The sequence below is a fragment of the Fragaria vesca genome, linkage group LG2, assembly GCF_000184155.1.
Source record: "Fragaria vesca subsp. vesca linkage group LG2, FraVesHawaii_1.0, whole genome shotgun sequence".
Classification (NCBI taxonomy): domain Eukaryota; kingdom Viridiplantae; phylum Streptophyta; class Magnoliopsida; order Rosales; family Rosaceae; genus Fragaria; species Fragaria vesca.
The window spans coordinates 5,134,500-5,153,860 of record NC_020492.1 but is presented as its reverse complement, the minus strand read 5'-3'; the positions used below and the strand labels follow the sequence as shown (position 1 = coordinate 5,153,860).

Below are 19,361 nucleotides of genomic sequence, written 5' to 3'. Positions count from 1 at the left end.
GTTATTTGTAAGGGAAATTTTCATATACACCCAATTTTGAAGAGTGGTTTTAAATAAAACCCACATAATATTCTTATTTGATAGACATCTAAAATGTATCAATTATATATGCTAAATTTTATGTCATATTTTTTCTATATTTTACACAATTTCCACCATTCAACTATAACATATTAATATAATAAATAAACTTAATTGATGATGTCTTAAATACCTTGATTATGAGTTTTTCTTCTAACACTAACATTTTTCAATCAATTTGCAAGAATCATGTAGTTTTCTTTATTTTTATGAAAAAATCTAGATTAAAGGAATTCATTTTCTAATCTATACATAAGGTAAAATATAATATGAATAAGATATCTGATCTAAACCCTAAACCCTAAACCCTATACCCTATACCCTGAATCTATACCCTAACTCTATACCTTAAACCCTATACCTTAACCCTACACCCTAAACCCAATTTTGGGTTTCTTTTTTTTAGGTATATTATCATATTATGTCCTACTTAATAGGTACATTAGAAACGTAAGTAGCAGAGAGTAAAATGTTCTCTCGATTAGGATGAGAAATGATATAATAATATATCTAAAAAGAAGAAAATTAATCAAAGAACAAGAATGTGTACCTTACAATTAGACATTTTCGACTATGTAGAGAGACACCAAATGTGAGCTTAAGAATGAAAAATATCATCCTATTACAAATGACATACTTTTGTATATAACATATAGGTGTTATATATATAAACTCAAGTTAGTAATAACAAGGTAAGAAATTAAAGAATGTAATTAATTATGACAAAGTTAAATATACCAAATTTAGCATTCTATTATCTGAAGGGCAAATTAGAGAAACCAAAAAATGAAGAAAACTATTAATTATAGAGATTTGCTCTATATGGTATGTTTTCTTATGTGGAGTGGGTGTAAAATAAAAGAAAAATATGTATGAGTTTATCTTAAAAGAGGTCTAATATTTTGAGTTTTTATCTAATTTTCTCTATTTGGAAACAAACAATATTGTGTTGGTCGTGAGTTCCAATTAGCATACGGAAATTGTGAGGCAAGAAAAAATGTTTGTAAACAAAACACAGAAGTAAAATTATTGGCATACAATTTTGCTCGTCTTTGAATATTGATGACAAGTTAGATGATATAGCAGAATGGTTTTGTATGAATTCTGAATGATTTAGTCACAGGCTCACAGCTTTATCGTTGCCATGCTTAACATGGGATTCTGCTCATCACGTACTTTGTACAATCGATTCTTTGTCCATTAGAGACTTCCAGAGACCAAAACAAGTAACTGATCGATATCTTCGAAATCAAAATCAATGTCTCGGTGCATGCTGTTCCCTCCACCAGGTTACTTGTGGAACGGCGTCGGTGGCCAAGCCCTCATACAACTTATTAAGGTTTGTGTAAAATCAATTGAATTGAGAAGTTATATGCACTCATCATAGTATTTTGGGATAGTCGATTTGCTGATTGCTTATGTATACTTGCATACTGTTCTTCATTGGTAAATGTGAATGTAGTCTCTTGTGCATCATATGATCATAAACAGGTTAAGTTCTTGGTCTGAAACATGCACCGATTTCAGACTCTTGAGGATAGTTTGTGACTTTGTGCTCATGATGGGCAATGCTGCATCTATTAAAAGGGTTGATTTGTTAATTTTGTGTCTTTAGACATTATAAAAGAGAATACAGTATATTGCGAGCTTAGGAACGAAAGTTTTTAGTTATAGTCCACAGATTTTGCAGTACAGGCTTTATTTTCAGAAAGTATACTTAATTGATTGAAGAGAAATTCAAGACTCAGATATAACTCTCTTTTTTTGGTCGTCTAGGGTTGTCTGATATATATTGTTAGCTTGGTCTCTTATTTCTTATAATATATGATGGTTTCTCCCTTGTATTTTGAAGCTGAATGCTGACAGGGAAAGAAAGAAGCAAAAAAGGAGAAGAAAAGAGAAAAGGAAAAGAAGGGAAAATCTAGAGACTGTTGAGCAGAGAAGGAAAGATCTAGATAACACTAGCCTGCTCACTGAAATGGTGAAGCCTGCGCAGCCCATGGAGTTCCACTTCCAACATGACTCTTCTGAAAATCTCCAAATTATAGAAAGGAGAAAGGCCATAGAATTGCACCCTAATAATGGTCAGCATGCTGACCATGGTTATGGTGCTAAAACCTTCTGTGCTTGTTGGATTTTCTCCTTTCATCACTCGGACATTGATGTTGGTCTCTTGCCATGTCTTTCTGAACTGAAGAAGTGTATGCATCAAGTACTATTAAGCAAACAGATTGATATTGATCTCCAGCAAGTATTGGGTTCTAGGCCTTTCTGTAATTTCCATTCCCCCAATGGAAAACTTGACCTTATTTCTGAAGGTGGTTCTTTGCTGATTGAATCGCAATTTACAGAGCTGATTTTGAATTGGGTTCCTACCCCTTGGACACTCCGAACACCGAGTTTAGGGATCAGCAGTGGCTCTATGATAGAGGGCCACTTAGGAATGACACAAATCAGAAAACTAGTGCTGCTAACCATGATCATTTTTGCTATCCATATACAACACTATTTTAAGTATAGGTGTGAGCTAGTAACTTGTGCCATTTTTCTAGTAGGTCTGGTTTGTTGCTGTTGGTCTTTCATGTAATCGGATTAAAGTAGGCTAATATGATAAAGAAAAAAAGAGAAAGAAAAAAAGAACGAATAAAATATGTATTATATATGTTTCACGTAAGGAGAGAGGAGGAAAAGAGAGGAAAATTGGAAAATGGTGGTGTTACAGAAAAATTCTAAATGATGAATGCCATCGCAGCATGTCTTTGTAGTTTAGCTGCTATAAAGGTTTTAGACAAGCTGTGGAATATGACTACGGGCAACTACAGTTATCAAATGTTTCTAGTAGATGTAGACTAAAAGTTGCCCAGGCATTGCTGCGGGATTTGGTACTGCAACAGGCTGTGATTTTGTTTTCTTTGTCAAGGGAGGGACTAATATAGTCATCAACTTATTGTTAGGTTTATGTGAGAATGCACTGTGATTTTCTTGTTTCAAGCAAAATGCAAAATACTGCTAGTATTATGATAACAGCAGGGGCATCCACATTGTTTATCAAAAATAGTGGGATGCCTTTCAGCAAAGATATATATCTACGTACTTTGGCTACATCATATCGTTTTAGCAGCTACTGTGTTTATTTTTAGAGATCGATATCTATACTAAAGTCTAAAATATAGAAGCTGATTAGGTTCTTGCTTCAGCTTTAGAAGCTTGATCCATCCCTCTACCTGAAGGATCTGTTTTGGCAGAAAGTGTTGATGTTTTCTTTTCGACAACGATGCTCTCGCATGAGCAGAATTGTGGCTCGATCATTTCCATCCTTGATCAGAAGCATAACCCTGTAGCTGTGAAAAAATGAACTGTAGTTTTTCTCTACATATATATACACAAAGCAGACATAGTCAGGCTAACTAAAATCGATATGCTCAAGACTATTTTAAATACACAAATTACTATTGTTCAGTTGATTGAATAACGCACGGGGCATATCACGTTGCAAAAGAGTTGAGAAAAGCATCGATGCATTATAGACACAGCTTAATAAAAGATGTAGATTTAAGGCCTTTATATAAGATTTTTGTTATGAACGACACAGTTTTTTGCTTGTGAATCTCGGAATGCAATTGTAATGAAGAAACATATCTACCATAAGCATACATTTCTTCAGTGATATGATTACTTTGTTAAAGGGACAGGGATTTTATGGATTCGTCTTGTGCTGTTTGGCACGCGGGCAATCAGTAGCCCAGTGGCCTGCTCCACAAATGCAGCAATCCATGCGATAAGCACGCTTAACACAATTCGTATTATCGTGCTTGCCCCTCCTAAAATAACAAGTCTTGCAATCTATTGCAACACCAGGGCCAACAGTTGCGCCATCCGGGACATATTCGAGATATGGGCACTCCAAACTAATATGGTCCCCTGTCTTCAAACAAATATCACACGTCCATGTACTCTTTTGACTTTTGACGAATTTGTTCCATGCATCTTTTTCCCCGTTTGGGTTTTCTGCCCTTCTACGTTTCAGAAAATCTGTTGCAGATCCATTATTAAACACAGGGGAGGGTTAAAAACAAACATAACCACGCTAAATTCTACTACATAGACTAATTGGAGTATAAGAAGAGATTTTCCAGGCAGAGAAAACAAATATTACATCCCCTAAAAAGACACAAGACCAAGCAAATTCCTGTTCATCTTCATTACAGATTGTGAAATAAAGTACCGAGTTTAAATGTATACCAACATGATTCCAAAAAGGTGTATCACGGTGCTTCTTCTTGCTAGCTTCAGCAGCTGAAATAGAAAAGAATGGACGATGACTATGAAATTTCCCAAGATAGTAATACTGTTGACAAGTATATCAATAGTATGTCAGTGACAAGAAGAGCAAAAACGAATCCTTATTGAATAAACATTAAGTAGCGAAGCTGCAGGTGCAATGACATCTTTGAAACCCTCAACTTTTCTACATCTTATAAACTTGGCTGGAGAAGTAATTAAGTAAAGAGTTTGAGATTGTTATAAAAACTTAGACACAAGATATCCAGAATTGTGGCCATATCTACAACAAACAAGCAAACCAAATAAATTCTACAACATAAAAAGTACATACTATGAGATTTATCTGAGACAAAAGATAGCCCCAGCACTTTCGTGAAGCATACCAGCTAGCGTTTCAGGAGTAAAAGTCTGGAGTTGAAGCATGGGTCCTCTATACTTCGTGATGAAGGCCTGCACACGGTTGTGAAAGTCTATGACTGCTGGATCTGAAGAAAGTCTATGACTGCTGGCTCTGAAAAGAAATTATGTGATAAGAAGAGTGAAATGAATCCTTGTAAACATATAAGTAGTGAAGCTGCAACTGGAATCCTCATGACCAATTCAGTTTACGAATTCGAAGTCAATATGCATCAAATTGCCTAGATAAATAGTTAATTGAACAACATTGACACAACAAGTCCAAATGTAATTGGTTTCTCGGCAACTAATTCCGATCGAGCACATATCACTAGACTTTAAATCTTCATTCAGACAATGCAACAGAAAAAGTTAAAAAAAAATTCAAATAAGAAAGCCACACAAGGTAAAGGAAAAGCAATTGAAACACGTAGAAATCAAATGCATACCCTTCCACTTGGCATAATCCGCAGCATACTCGAGCTGTTTCTCTTTGGACCGCCTTCTCGGGTGCTTCTTCATAATCTCCTCCAGCGTAAGGAGTACTACAGGTTCAGAGGGCTGGACCGGGTTCCCACAGACATCAGGGTCCGGGTTCTGGTGCTGGCCGCCCCGGAGTTCAGAAGATATGAACCAACGCTGCAGCTTCGCATCAAGGTTTTCTGTGACAGGGTCTTCAGAAGACGAGAACGAAGGGGATAGGGGCATGGTGTTTTTCCGAGTGATCGAAAGAGATCGCAGATTTGAGCGTAAATTGTTGGATAAAAGGCCGGTGGTGTGTGAGGGTGGTGCCCTGGACGTCAAGTCCACCATGGAATCAATGACACGTTGGTTTAGCGTTGGAATTTTTATTTTTTATTTTTAGGGTTAAGTCCACTTGATCATCAAACTAAACCTAAACCACCGTTGGAGTCTTTGCTAGGGCTAGGTTTTCTCTCTAGCTAGCCTCTATCGTTTTCTCGGCATCTCCCTCTTCTCGATCTCATGATGTTTCTAGCTTACATATATTTATTCTTTAACCTCATCATCGATCTTCAAGCTTCTACCTTATTAATTTATATTATCTAAAAATCACTGAATGATCGAGATTATTTCATTTGAATTAACATTAACTTGATGCATGATCATGGCTACACTTATCACTTGACAACTTCAATAGTTGGTCCAGATATTCTAAGACCATATTCTTGGCCTTCCTCGGATGGAAGGCTGGGATTTTCTGTTTGGTTATTGGAGCATCAGTAATTTTCTACTACAACGTAATGTCTCTAGTTCTTGAACACAATGCTCAATTCGGTAATCGGTATTTCCGATTCAGAGACCTTGCTCTTACGTAAGGTACTTGCTTACATTTTCCCTATGACACCATTACCGCTCTAAGTGCGGTAACTGTTGACCTGACTACCTTAATTTGTAACAGTTCCGCAATCGATCAAGTTTAAGGTTGCTAAAAAAAAATAAAAAAAAAAAAATTCTAGTTTGCTACCAAGCAAGAATTGCTCATGTTTAAAGAATTATACATTGCACGGCCTAGATGGTTTCGGTATTTGTCGGACCACTTCAGTTCCTAGTATGCTATGGTGCTGTTGTTGCCTCTACTCCTTTGGGAGGACGATGCATGAAGGTAATCGATTCTTCTATATCCTATTGAAAAAAAAAAATAGGATTCTCTTGCATCCCTTAATAATTTGTTCTTATTTTCTTCTTTACTATATGTTACGTGTTAAGTTCTTCATCATGGTTAGTTATTGTTTAACTGCTTGCAGTTCTTTCTGTTTATTTTCTATTGTAGGCAGTTTATTTGCTATCAAACCCAAAATGCGAGCATGAAGCTTTATGAATTTGTGATCATATTTGGATGCTTGATGCTGGTTTTGGCCCAAATCCCATCTTTTCACTCACTCAGGCACATCAACCTTATCTTAATGCTTCTTTGCCCAGCCTATAGCGTTTGTGCCACTGCTGCTTGCATCTACATTGGTAAAATCAACATAAAATTTATATACTTGATGTGAGTTCACCTGATCTAGCTAGCTTGTTTGATATTATTGAAAATTCTATGTGCATTTTGCCAGGAAGTTCCAAAAGGTTCCCATAAGGACTATTCCTTGAGGGGAAGCACTATAAGTCACGTTTTTGGGATCTTTAACGCCAATGGCATCATTGCTACAACATATGGCGATGGCTTCCAGAAATTCAGGTTATTCAAACAAGCTATCTTTGCCTACATGGAAGTCCTTAAATAGTATGAAGCTTGGAATGCCTTTGTTAATTAGAAGCACATAAAACTTTCCACTAAGCACTCGACGCTTCTTGCACGTTCACTTTCAGTAGCACATAATCCTATTTTATGGATTCGTCTTGTGCTATTTGGCACGCGGGCAATCAGTAGCCCAATGGCCTGCTCCACAAATGCAGCACTGCATGCGATAAGCACGCTTAACACAATTCGTATTATCGTGCTTGCCCTTAAATGTATAACCCTTGTAATATATTTCAACACCAGGGCCAACATATGCGCCTTCCGGGACATAGTCGAGATACGGGCACTTCAAACTCATATGCTCCCCTGTCTTCAAACAAATCTTACACGTCCATGTACTCTTTTGACTTTCGACAAATTTGTTCCATGCATCTTTTTCGTTTGGGTTCTACCCTTCTACTTTTCAGAAAATCTGTTGCAGAGCCATCGTTAAACACAGGGGAGGGTTAACAAACAAACATAACCACGCTAAATTCTACTACATAGACCAATTGGAGTATAAGAAGAGATTTTCCAGACAGAGAAAACAACACTACATCCCCCAAAAAGACACAAGACCAAGCAAATTCCTGTTAATCTTCATTACAGATTGTGAAATAAAGTACCAAGTTTAAATGCATACCAACATGATTCCCAAAAGGTGTATCATGGTGCTTCTTCATGCTAGCTTCAGCAGCTGAAATAGAAAAGAATGGACGATGACTATGAAAATTCCCAAGATAGTAATACTGTTGACAAGTATAACAATAGGATGTAAGTGACAAGAAGAGCAAAAACGAATCCTTATTGAATAAACATTAAGTAGCGAAGCTGCAGGTGCAATGACATCTTGAAACCCTCAACTTTTCTACATCTTATAAACTTGGCTGGAGAAGTAATTAAGTAAAGAGTTTGAGACTGTTATAAAAACTTAGACACAACATATCCGGAATTGTTGCCATATCTACAACAAATAAGCAAACCAAATTCTACAACATAGACTGAAAGTATATATTTTCAATTATAAGATGAGATTTATCTGAGACAAAAGATAGCCCCAGGACTTACCACCTAGCGTTTTAGGAGTAAAAGTCTGGAGTTTAAGCATGGGTCCTCCAAACTCCGCGATGAAGGCCTGCACGCAGTTGTGAAAATCTACGACCGCTGGATCTGAAAAGGAATTATATATGTGATAAGAAGAGTGATCCTTGTAAACATATAAGTAATGAATCGAATATGCAACTGGCCATCCTCATGCTTATCAAAAAAAAAAAAAAAAAACTGGCGATCCTCCTGACTAATTCAATTTACGAATTCTATAGCCAATATACATCAAATTGGCTAGAGAAATTTTCAAATAAGAAAGCCACACAAGCTAGGGCAATTGAAACACGTAGAAATCAAATGCGTACCCTTCCACTTGGCATAATTTGCAGCATACTCGAGCTGTTGCTCTTTGGACCGCCTTCTCGGGTGCTTCTTCATAATCTCCTTCAGCGTGAGGGGTACAGGTTCAGAGGGCGTCACGGGCTCCCGGACATCAAGGTGGTCTTCAGAGGGCATCGCTTGCTGGACCGGGTTCCCACAGACATCAGGGTCTTCAGAGGGTTTCGTTTGGTGGACCGGGTCCGGGTTTTGGCCCCGGAGTTCAGAAGATATGAACCAACGCGGCCGCTTCGCATCAGGTTTTTCTGTGACAACAGGGTCTGCAGAAGAAGAGGACGAACGGATAGGGGCATGGTGTTTTTCCTAGTGATCGAAAGAGACGCAGATTGGAGAGTAAATTGTTGGATAAAAAGCCCCATGGTGCGTGAGGTAGGTGCCTGGACGTCAAGTCGCCAAGGAACCAACGACACGTTGCTTTAGCGTTGTACTTATTTTTTTATTTTCCAGACAGACAAAAATTATTTTTTCCCACTAAACCTAAACCACCGTTTGGAGTCTTTTTGCTAGGGTTAGGTTTTCTCTCTAGCCTCTATCGTTTTCTCGGCATCTCCCTCTTCTCAACCTCATGGTTGATGCCGTCTCCAATCGTTTTGCAGTATCCCTTCTCATCATTGAGAATGACAAGAAGTTATCAGCTCGACTAATGACGTCAACAACAAGAACGGGTGTTGTGCTCCACACTACTGAATGATGTTGTATCATCGTCAACAACTCAACATCAAGCAGCGCAAGGTTCAAATGTAACTCTGCACTTGAATTTAGATACACTTCATCATCATTGTTATCTCGGTTTTCTGTATCAAAATACGGAGGCTTCACATACATTTCCACATCTTGATCCCCTTTTAGGAGGTTCACTATAGGAGGATGAAAAATAAAAGAGCATGAAACTTGGATCTTTGCTTTAATACTAACACATAACCTCTTGGTTACAAATTACTTATATGCATATAATGCTACCATACCTGACTTATTTTTGGGCGAAACATAGCCAGATAGAGGGCAATAAATACTACTGTAAGTTTCATTCTAGTTTGCTACCAAGCAAGGATTGCTCATGTTCAAAGAATTATACATTGCAGGGCCTAGACGGTGTCGATATTTTGTCGGACCACTTTAGTTCGTGATATGCTATGGTACTGTTGTTGCCTCTAGTCTTTTGGGAGGACAATGCATGAAGGTAATATGGATTCTTCTATATCCTATTGATAAAAAAAAGGATTCTCTTGCATCCCTTAATAATTTGTTCTTATTTCTTCTTTACTGTTACATTAGTTCTTTATCATGGTTAGTTATTGTTTAACTGCTTGTAGTTTTTTCTGTTTATTTTTTTTATTGTAGGCAGTTTACTTGCTATCAAACCCAAATGGGAGCACGAAACTTTATGAATTTATGATCATATTTGGATGCTTGATGTTGGTTTTGGTCCAAATCCCATCTTTTCACTCACTCGGGCACATCGACCTTATCTCCATGCTTCTTTGCCTAGCCTATAGCGTTTGTGCCACTGCTGCTTACATCTACATTGGTAAAATCAACAAAATTTTTATATACTTGGTGTGAGTTCACCTGATGTAGTTTGTTTGACATTATTGAAAATTCTATGTCTTTGCCAGGAACTTCCAAAGGTTCCCATGTAATACCACAGATTTTTATATCAATTTTTCTTGTATTATTCCCTTTTTTAATGAAGGATTATTTATGTAAATTCTTGGGGTTATGCAAAGTTGAAGTTTCGGGAGTTTATTTAAGTGCTTTGACTTTTAAGAGGCCAAAAGTTGACTTTATTTTCCGTAAGTTATATTCGAAAACTTCCTTCATGAAAGTTGTAGAGTTTGTCGATAGGAGTTCGTAGACATACGACACGCCTGAAACGGACTTCGTATGAGAAATTTATGGTCAGCGGAAGTTTATGGTTTTTCGGGAGTTTGGGATAAATAGAAAAGTTTTGGGGGTGGAAACCCTAATTTCAGAAAACTTAACTCTTCACTCTCTCTCCTCCTCCCCGAAACTTGCGAGCAGCCATTTTCGCCGGAGAAGAAGTCGGCCGTTCGGCCACCGATTGGACCGCCGCCGGTCCCGTTCGACTCCCACAAGTGTGCTCTTCAAGGCTGGGCAGTTGCTGCTCGGTGTAGCACGCCGGAATCGAAACTGTGTTGCCGGAAAGAGGGCTACTGTGCCACGGTCGGAGCTGCCGTATACGGCGGCGACGAGGGGCATCCTTAGGTGAGTCTTGATCCTCTCCTCCTCCTAGTAGTGTCTAGGCATAGATTGAAGCAAGTTTTTGAGGTTTTGAGGCCGATTTTGCAGGTTTTGTAGTTGATTTTCTGGTCACGGTTCGGGGCGGTTTCTGGCCGGTTCCGGCCAAAATTGGTCGAAGTCTCATGTATGAAAGTTGTTCCCCTTGCTTCAAACTTCAACTTTGTTGTTGTGAGTTTCTCCTAATTCAGAAGTTTGGCATGGCGCGTGGGGCCCACTCGCCGCCGCCTGTGGCTGCGCTTTCGGCTGAGTGGCGGCCTTAGTTTCCTGTGATTAGCTAGTCCTTGCTGCTGTGAGCTTGTTGAGTGGTAGTATGGCTAGATTTTAAGCAAGGTTGGCATGCTAGGACTTAAGTTTATTGGTGTTCATTAGATCGGAAACTTAGAAAGTTTGATCTTGAATGTAGTTTGGTTGTTGTTGAGTGTTCAATGATCTTGGGAGGTTTTGGAGGAAGGATTGCCCTTCTTGGGGGCAACCTTTAAGTTAAGAGTACTTTGATCCTTGTTGTGTTTGTTACTAAGGTTATTATATGTGTTATTTTAGGTGATTTGTGAAATTGTGAGTTGGCTTGCTTTTGTGTTTTGCGGAAACGCAGCGGGCTATCTAGGTGAGTAAATCTCACTAAGGTTTACTTTTGAACCGAATGATTATTATGATCATGTGATGATGATAATGAGGATAATATTGGATTTAATAATATGCTTTTAATTGTTTTTAAAAATATATGAGCTTGATCGTCGATCAACGGCTTATAGGTAAGATAAAACAAGTTTTCTTTAAGTGCTATTTTGAGATTCATGTGATCATAATTTTATTGATTTTTGGTTAGATTATTCTTGTGGAATATCTATAATTATTCATGTAAATATATCCATGTGGTGGGATATAATTTATGATGTGATATTGTGTTGTTGAGAATAATGATGTGATATTGTGTTGTTGAGAATAATGATATGATATTGTATTGTTGAGAATAATGATGTGATATTGTGTTGTTGAGGATAATGTTGTGATATTATGATTGTTGGATAAATAGCCAAACCGGGTTCCAAGCCCTTAATTGGGTGATTGGTTGCGGTTAAGTTGCTATTTATCATTTTTGTGTTTGATATTAGACAGTCAAACCGGGTTCCAAGCTTTTAGCCGGGTGATTGGTTACGGTTATGAATAGAGCTCTAGTCCGTCTGTCAGTGTAGATCATGGGAGATACTGTATGGTATCTGGGACTCATAGGTACATTTCTTGGGTAATGTGTTGGATGTGTGGTTTTTAATTATTGATCCAATCTCTCTTGTGGAATATTGGATGTGATAAATGTTGTGTTATTTTTTAGTTTACTCATACGAGCTTTTTAGCTTTCCGGGTTTGTTGTTTACAACCCGGTGCACCATTTTTTGGTGTAGGGGTTAGACCTGCAAGTGAGGATCAGCAGGGTTGAGGTGGAGGCTTAGTGGCAGGGTTTTTTGTTGGGTTTTGGTTGTTCACTGTATATTCTTTTTATATACATTGGGATAGGAATTATTAAACTCATGTGAGCGTTTCATTTTCTTGTCTCTCAAGTTATGTAAACAAAAAAATGTAATATTTAACTCAATTTGGAGTTGTGTGTAAATTTACATTCCGCATTGAGTTTATTTTCCTTGAATTTTGTTGAAACAGGTTTTGGGATATTAATATTTTAAGATATATCATGCCAAAATTTTTGAAAATTATAATTCGGAAATTGGGGCGTGACATCCCGTAAGGACTATTCCTTGAAGGGAAGCATTATAAGTGGCGTTTTTGGGATCCTTAATGCCAATGGCCTCATTGCTACAACATATCGCAATGGCATCATTCCAGAAATTCAGGTTGTTCAAACAAACTATCTTTGCCTATTTGGAAGTCCTTAAATAGTATAAAGCTTGGAATGCTTTTGTTGATTAGAAGCACATAAAATTTTCCACTAAGCACCCGGCCAGCGCTTCTTGCACATTCACTTTCGAACTGTACGTTTCCTAGAGAATCACTAAAATCGCTTCTCTAATCTGAGATGATACTTCATTCGATTTTATGGTTATTTAGAAGAATCACCATGCTAAAAAACCATATTTCTGCAAATTTATCTAATTAATTATATTATAACTTGGTAATAGGCAACCTTAGCAGCACCAGTGAAGAGAAAGATGTTCAAGGGACTATCTGTTTGTTATGCGCCCCATTGTGACGATAACTTTCTTCAGTGTTGCTATCTCTAGTTAGTTATTGCACATCTGGAAACAAAGCTGATGGCAAGCCTTTGGTCCTAATGCGGCTCATTTTCATGACCAACATTTTCACCATGATCCAACTTTTAGCTGTGGGTGTGGTGAGAATATGATCACTGCCACCTGATGAGCTGTCTTTTTCTTCACTGTTGCTATCTCTGGATTAAAAGGGTATATCTGCAGCCCACAAATGAAGTACTAGAGACAACATTTTCAGACATAGCAAGCAACGAGATTTCTGCTTGAAATGTGATCCCGAGGCTAATTTTCCCATTCACTATCTGTCATGGTAGCAACAGCCATAGCAGCAATGCTCCCATACTTTGGGGATATTATTTCAGTGATTGGAGCATTTTATCCCTCTTGTCTTCATTTTGCCTATTGTTCTACTCAACTTGATGTTCAAGCCATCGAAACGAACTTGTGCATAACAAAGCCATCATTCTACGTAGGTCAGGTTTGTTGCTATTGGCCTTTAATGTAATCGGATTGTAGCAGGATATAATATTTGCATTCACCTTAATCTGTTTTCCTTATAATGCCTGCAGCTTGATGTTCACCTCTATTTGGTAGGGCATGCTATGTGTATGCAAAAATTACAGCTTCTATTCGAGTTTTGATAAGCTGCAGGAAATCTTTTGCACACTAGTACTTTCTATATTTATTTTTGAGAAAAGTACATCATCAGTGTCTAAACTCTAGTGTCTCAATCAATTTGATACCTAGACTTACAAAACTGTCAATGTAGTACCTGAACTTCTATTTTTCTATCAAGGACATACTTCCGTTAAATTTTTATAACTATTCTGTTAAAGTGCTAACCTGACAGATAACCAAAAAAGGTAAAAATGCATATCTTTCTTTGTTTTTTTGTTTTTTTGTTTTTTTGTTTTTTGTTTCTTGTTTTTTATATTTATCATCTCACTTCTATGAAACTAAGACTCACCACTATAAGAAGTAACCTTCAACATGCTACTATTTCACCCAACGACCTTCTATCTAAGTGGTTACTAATTATGACGGAATCACTGTTGTCTTATAGCATGGAAAATTTTTAGTTCTTAAAAGCAAAGTATTTGTTAAACATGAAGCAAACTTAAATATGCATATAATAACTAAATTTTTTTGTGACGGATTATGGGACACAAGATATAATTTATTTATTCCAACATAAATACAAATACATAACCCAGAGCCTCGCTCTCGGGTAAAAAACTAAAAGTTGTTTAGTTATTCATAATTGTAAATATAAGTACAAACACTTACTTGCAATAAAAACACACCACACCAAATGATTACAACCAGAAAACACTTCCACACAGTAAGCACACTATTCTGGCTATCTTACTTCTTGAGAAAGGTTGGGAGAACTTCTATTTCAAGTTTTATGATGTCTTCCTACTGATGACTAAGGCTCCTAATATAGGGAGCGTACTCCAAACTGAAATTAAAATTTATCTAAAACGAAGTGGAGGACATGAAGAATCTTATCCTAATAAGGTTTTAACTTTACTTTTAAAAAAGTAAAGTCTTTTGTTTTCAAGCGTCGGCTGTCATTAACTTCTTATCAGAGAAAAAGGTTCTTTGTCTTGATGCGTCAGCAACCGTTCAGCATTCCATCATGTTTTTGATGTCGTGGTATAGTTGGCTGAAGAGTTTGGACCACTATAGTCCCCTCCACAAATGGTGTTATCTTCCTCGTTGTCAAGATCTGAATCATCTGGAATATTATACTTTTCATCTTTTTCAATTTCTTCTAGCCATGTGGTGGTAGCTAATGTGCAATCAACTTCTTTCCTTATTAGGCTGTGCTAAGAACTTTCGCGTTTATCACTATTGTTGTGGTTTCTCAATCTTAGGAGTTATAGCAGGTGTAGTTGCAGTTATAAGAAACCCAAAGCTTGTATGGTCCAGTTGAGTTTGGGTAGTGTTTCTTGTCTTCTCATCGTAATACTGTAATCTTTATAGCTTGTCTATAACGTATTCCATTCAAACATTTCTTATTATTCTACTTTCTTAGAACTACAAATGTACAAAGATTCCATTATTCACTGAGAGCAGTACATTATTCAAAAAGTGATAATTTGGTAAGAATTACACAAAATGATCAAGAAGACTGGTGGTAAATAAGCTAAACACATAATAATGATTTATGCAATAAATGATTCATTTTCTCCAAAAACTAAATCAAATTAAGTGGATAAAAAATGGTATTAATCCATCCACTAAGCATAACAGATTGGCACACAAATGTTACTATCCTTCAGTAATGCCATAAAAAAAAATCAAGGGAAATTTCTCCCTACGTGGTTTTGTTCTACTTTAGGCTAACATACCCTATCTCCTCGTAAGGGCGCCTCAGGTGGGTATGGTGCCGGTTATTGTAGATGTGATTGTATATGTTTGGTATGAATTTGTCGAAATCCAAGTTTATCTTGATGTTGAGTGCGCATGAATGGCTTTGGCTTTCATTGGGTTCGGCTTGGTCCGATGATGTTTGATCTATGCTTCCTTGGATTGTGTCTGGTAAGGTCGGCTTCTATTTTTCTTTTGCGTTGCAGGTCCCTACTTTGTGAACAACGCAGGCATCAATGACGGGTGGCAGCTCAACTGGGGATCATCTTCGGTTGATTGCGCGCCACTTGTCTTTTCGCCTTCTAAGTGGTTTGGGTCATTTGTTGGGTTGGTTTGCAACTCAAGTTGTTTTGCCTCCTTTCTCCTTGTGCTTGATCTATTTTAGACTTAATGGTTTGTTGATTCTATGAATGTCTGGTAACGAAGTTTCAAGGGTTCATGCAAGTTGATGGATTTACACCAGTCTTGTTTTTGAGACCGTGCCTTGACTCGGGTACGATGGGATTTCATCTGAAATCCAATGAACCGTGTTCTCTCAGAGTAATCAGACTGCTCTATATTCGGAACAATGTAATTTTTTGTTTTAATTAATGAAAGTATGTTCATCAAAATAAAATTGAAAAAAAAAACTTAAATAAACATATACATTACTTTGGATTGTATCATTCTTCCACATTGTATCATACTTCCGTTAATGGTTCGCCCATGTAACTTCTGCAACTCATACATCTTCCTGTGGATACTATCATAAGGAATGCTACAAGCAACAAGAATTGCTGTAGACTGGAGTAGGACAATATAGACGACTTATGATAGCACTGAACCTTTTGACACTATAGACAACCTTTAAAGCTCACTTGCTAAAAACACAAAAATGAAACAAATAATTCATTTGTATATATTCCATTCTGATACAAGATAATAATTCTCCCTACTGACCCAAAAGTTCTTCAAGATATAATAGATAAAATCAGAATGGTAGAAGCCCCGATTACAAAAGGAACATAACCAAATCCCTAGTAAGAACAGTCTCATCGGTTTCTTCAGTGATAGGATTACTTCGTTAAAGGGACAAGGATTTTATGGATTCGTCGTGTGCTGTTTGGCAAGCGGGCAATCAGTAGCCCAGTGGCCTGCTCCACAAATGCAGCACTGCATGCGATAAGCACGCTTAACACAATTCGTATTATCGTGCTTCCCCTTAAATGTACAACCCTTGCAATATATTTCAACACCAGGGCCAACAGATGCGCCTTCTGGGACATAGTCGAGATACGGGCACTCCAAACTCATATGCTCCCCTGTCTTCAAACAAATCTTACATGTCCATGTACTCTTTTGACTATCGACAAATTTGTTCCATGCATCTTTTTCGTTTGGGTTTTCTACCCTACTACGTTTCAGAAAATCTGTTGCAGAGCCATCGTTAAACACAGGGGAGGGTTAACAAACAAACATAACCACGCTAAATTCTACTACATAGACCAATTGGAGTATAAGAAGAGATTTTCCAGACAGAGAAAACAACACTACATCCCCCAAGAAGACACAAGACCAAGCAAATTCCTGTTAATCTTCATTACAGATTGTGAAATAAAGTACCAAGTTTAAATGCATACCAACATGATTCCGAAAAGGTGTATCACGGTGCTTCTTCATGTTAGCTTCAGCAGCTGAAATAGAAAAGAATGGACGATGACTATGAAAATTCCCAAGATAGTAATACTGTTGACAAGTATAACAATAGGATGTAAGTGACAAGAAGAGCAAAAACGAATCCTTATTGAATAAACATTAAGTAGCGAAGCTGCAGGTGCAATGACATCTTTGAAACCCTTAACTTTTCTACATCTTATAAACTTGGCTGGAGAAGTAACTAAGTAAAGAGTTTGAGATCCGGAATTGTTGCCTTATCTACAACAAACAAGCAAACCAAATTCTACATCATAGACTGAAAGTACATGTTCCAATTATAAGACGAGATTATCTGGGACAAAACATAGCCCCAGCACTTTTGTAAAGCATACCAGCTAGCGTTTCAGGAGTAAAAGTCTGGTCTTTTAGCTTGGTTCCTCCAAACTCCGCAATGATGGCCAGCACGCGGTTGTGAAAATCTGTGACCCATGGAGCTGAAAAGGAATTATGTCATAAAGAGTGAAATGAATCCTTGTAAACAATTCTACGTCAATATGCATCAAATTGGCTAGAGAAATAGTTAATCAAAATATCAAGTTGTTTGAACAACATTGACACAACAAGTCCAAATGTAACTGGTTTCTCGGCAACGAATTCCGAGCACATATCACTAGACTTTAAATCTTCATTCAGACAATGCAGACAGAAAAAGCTATAATTTTCCCACACAAGGAAAAAAAAAGCAATTGAAAGTTGAAACACGTAGAAATCAAATGCGTACCCTTCCACTTGGCATAATGCTCAGCATACTCGAGCTGCTCCTCTTTGGACTGTCTTCTCGGGTGCTTCTTCATAATCTCCTGCAGCGTAAGAGGTTCAGAGGGCTGGACCCCGTCAGAGGTCGTCGCTTGCTGGACCGGGACATCAGGGTCTTCAGAGGGTTTTGCTTGGTGGACCGGGTCCGGGTTCTGGTGCGGGGCGTCCAGGAGTTCAGAAGATATGAACCAACGCCGCCGCTTCGCATCAGGTTTTTCTGTGACAGCAGGGTCTTCAGAAGACGAGGACGAACGGGCCCCCTTCAGGCTAAGCACGATGTCGCCCTCTTCCTTGACAGGGGATAGGGGCATGGTTTTTTCCGAGTGATCGAAAGAGATTGCAGATCCGGACTAATTGGTGCCACCGTAAATTGTTTGGATAAAAAGGCAAGTGGTGCGTGACCAAGTACCAATTAGTACGTAATTTTCCCTTCTTTTTGCGACGACTTTACTAGTACGTAATATTGTTAATACGTAAAGTTTTTTTTTTAATTTTTTTTTAATCAAAGTTGTAACTTCAAGAGCTTGGTTAGATTATGAGCCACCAAATTAGATGCACGAGGAATATAACACCATGAACATCGAGGAAAGTAACGAAGAAGAAACCTGATATCATCTAATATACAAGTGACCTTCCCATCTGAGATCAGAGCTGTCCTCATGGAGTGTTTGTGACACTTGGAGCATCTCCTTCGAATTCCAAGGCAAAGAAACAAGCACGGGAAGCAAACAGCAAGCCATATAACAAAGCCAAAATCTCAACAGTTCTAGGAGGGAGTAGGCCAACAATTGGGATGGCCAGGGCAGCAATCAAAGTACCTAAATGGTCTCGGAACACTGCCCCTAGACCACTGTTGCCATTTTTATGATCTGTTGCACCGTCAAAGTTGAGCTTCAGGAACCGAGGGGTCGGTGGTTTCCATGCTGAAGGGGTAGAAGGAGCAGTAAGCACATGAACGCTACTTAATATGGAAGGGGATTTTGCAGCCATGAACTGAGAATGACATTCCATAGACGCGTTTAACTGATGGTTTTTAGAAGGTAAGGTAGTTAGTGTTTAGGCCAAAGAGTGTTTAGGAAATGGAAGATTTGGATTAGAGAAGGTGTGCAACAGAGGAGATTTAGTTGTTGTAGAAAAACAGAGTTTGTATTGATAGCTTGGTTGATTACATCATGATACAAGCTTTGATACATATTTATAAAGTTGTAAACCGACATTGGTTTACCTCCATTGACATGACTTCACTCTAGACAATACTAGATTATATTTAATTACATTTAATCTAGATTTTTCTACAACCATACATGATCACTAGAGATAAGTTTTAGATTAAACTAGATAATCTTAAATATAGTCTAGAGAGACTAGTGCGCATTACTGTTTAACACTCTTCCTTAATGCGCATTGGTGCTACTCCAAGCATGCTTCGCAGTATTTCAAATCTTGTTCTTGCGAGTGCCTTAGTGAAGATGTCGGCTAGCTGTAATTCTGTCTTGCAGTAGTGGAGCTCAATTTCTTTGTTTTTTGAAGCTTCTCTCAAGAAGTGATGCTTGATCTTGATATGCTTCGTTTTGTTATGACATACCGGATTCTTCGCCATT

General features: G+C 37.9%; 1 protein-coding gene and 1 pseudogene across 1 annotated transcript; one reads left to right on the top strand and one right to left on the bottom strand.

Annotated features, from left to right (window-relative positions):
- Positions 1-5,877: 5,877 nt before the first annotated feature.
- Positions 5,878-12,949, top strand: LOC101308838 (annotated as a pseudogene).
- Positions 12,950-16,389: 3,440 nt separating this feature from the next.
- LOC101308543 lies at positions 16,390-18,101 on the bottom strand. Its single transcript, XM_004292124.1, has 4 exons — positions 17,726-18,101; positions 17,337-17,438; positions 16,929-16,982; positions 16,390-16,718 (listed from the first exon to the last, which is right to left on the bottom strand). The coding sequence occupies exons 1-4, from the start codon at positions 18,069-18,071 to the stop codon at positions 16,390-16,392; spliced, it is 831 nt and encodes a 276-aa protein (XP_004292172.1). The 5' UTR covers positions 18,072-18,101.
- Between the last annotated feature and the right edge of the window lie 1,260 nt (positions 18,102-19,361).